The sequence below is a fragment of the Pinus tabuliformis genome, chromosome 2_1 (genome assembly GCF_031772625.1).
Source record: "Pinus tabuliformis cultivar Carrire ecotype Pingquan chromosome 2_1, CPIR1, whole genome shotgun sequence".
Classification (NCBI taxonomy): domain Eukaryota; kingdom Viridiplantae; phylum Streptophyta; class Pinopsida; order Pinales; family Pinaceae; genus Pinus; species Pinus tabuliformis.
In genome coordinates this window covers 545,570,058-545,571,321 of record NC_142299.1, presented here as the reverse complement: position 1 = coordinate 545,571,321, position 1,264 = coordinate 545,570,058, and the positions used below count along the sequence as shown (strand labels likewise).

General features: G+C 41.9%; 1 protein-coding gene across 1 annotated transcript; it reads left to right on the top strand.

The window, feature by feature from the left end:
• The first annotated feature begins 307 nt into the window (after window positions 1-307).
• LOC149201464 (uncharacterized) lies at window positions 308-891 on the top strand. Its single transcript, XM_089399736.1, has 2 exons — window positions 308-610; window positions 730-891. The coding sequence occupies exons 1-2, from the start codon at window positions 452-454 to the stop codon at window positions 889-891; spliced, it is 321 nt and encodes a 106-aa protein (XP_089255862.1). The 5' UTR covers window positions 308-451.
• Window positions 892-1,264: the final 373 nt, after the last annotated feature.

Here is a 1,264-nt window from a genome sequence, read left to right as displayed (position 1 = left end):
GTCATCATCATTCACTTTCCGATAAGCACAGGCTATGTGGTCGCCGCAGCCACTCTGGAAGCTGCACGAACGCGTTGTCCATTCGGTTAACGATGTCAAATTAGCGCACCTCCGATCAAACACACCTTCCTCGTCAGTCTTCTCTATTGGATAAGGAGAGACCATGCAGGCACACCGGCCGTTTGGAAACCGCGCACGCGTGAACGCTGTTTCCACACGGTATAGCGTGTTTAATATTCAACTCTGGCTATATATATACCGGACTAATTCCCTACCATTCATTCATGTAATCTAATCTGCTCAGGAATTTGAGTATTGTCAGCGGGTAAAAGTCATTGTCTGCATTTCCTTACATTGCATTGGGATCTACAGATTTGATTATTGTAAGGGTATATAAGTGGTTTTCGAATTTCCTTTCAAACCGTTGTAATTGAAATCAATTTCGGAAAGCATGTCTGAGAATAAACACCATCACTTCCACCATCACAAGAACCAGAACGCCAACTCGGAGGCGACGCCGTACGAGAAAGCGATGAAGGAGGAGAAGCAGCATAAGCGAATGGAGCATTTAGGTGAACTCGGAGCAGTCGCTGCTGGAACGTTTGCACTGGTACTATATATATATATCTCTCTTATTCTGTAATTTTTAGTAAGTTGATAAACTAAATCAGTTTTATAGAGTTTACCTATACAATTATAGGATTACTAATTCTCTCATTGGGTATGCAGTACGAGAAACATAAAGCAAAGAAGGATCCAGAGAACGTGCACAGGCACAAGATTGAGGAGGAGATTGCAGCAACAGCTGCAGTGGGAGCTGGGGGCTATGCGTTCCATGAGCGTCACAAAAAGAAGGCAGCCAAAAAGGAAGTGAAAGATCATCATTTCTAGCCAGCTGCAGTGGGAGCTGGGGCTATGCGTTCCACGAGCGTCACAAAAAGAAGGCAGCCAAAAAGGAAGTGAAAGATCATCATTTCTAGCCACCTGCGCCGTGTACCTATGCTTTAAAACAGTTTTCATTCTTTCGCTGAAAAAGTCATCCGTCATGTTGACACTGGCTTCAGCTTCATTCGTTCATTGTATCTCTTTATGATCCTAATAAGCATTTTAACGTAAATACTTAATAGTATATTTTAACGTAAATACTTAATAGTATTGTGATGCTGTTATTGTTATTAATATTTGTACGGTGATTCTCAGTCCACCAACACCTCTATTCCAATTCCATACCTCCAAAATTCCGAAATCAATCAATTCCATACCT

Excerpts from the sequence above, each read along its gene's own strand:
- LOC149201464 (XM_089399736.1), top strand. The coding sequence starts at position 452 with ATGTCTGAGAATAAACACCATCACTTCCACCATCACAAGAACCAGAAC. Across the intron at positions 611-729 it reads CTGCTGGAACGTTTGCACTG|TACGAGAAACATAAAGCAAA; the intron begins GTACTATATATA and ends TTGGGTATGCAG.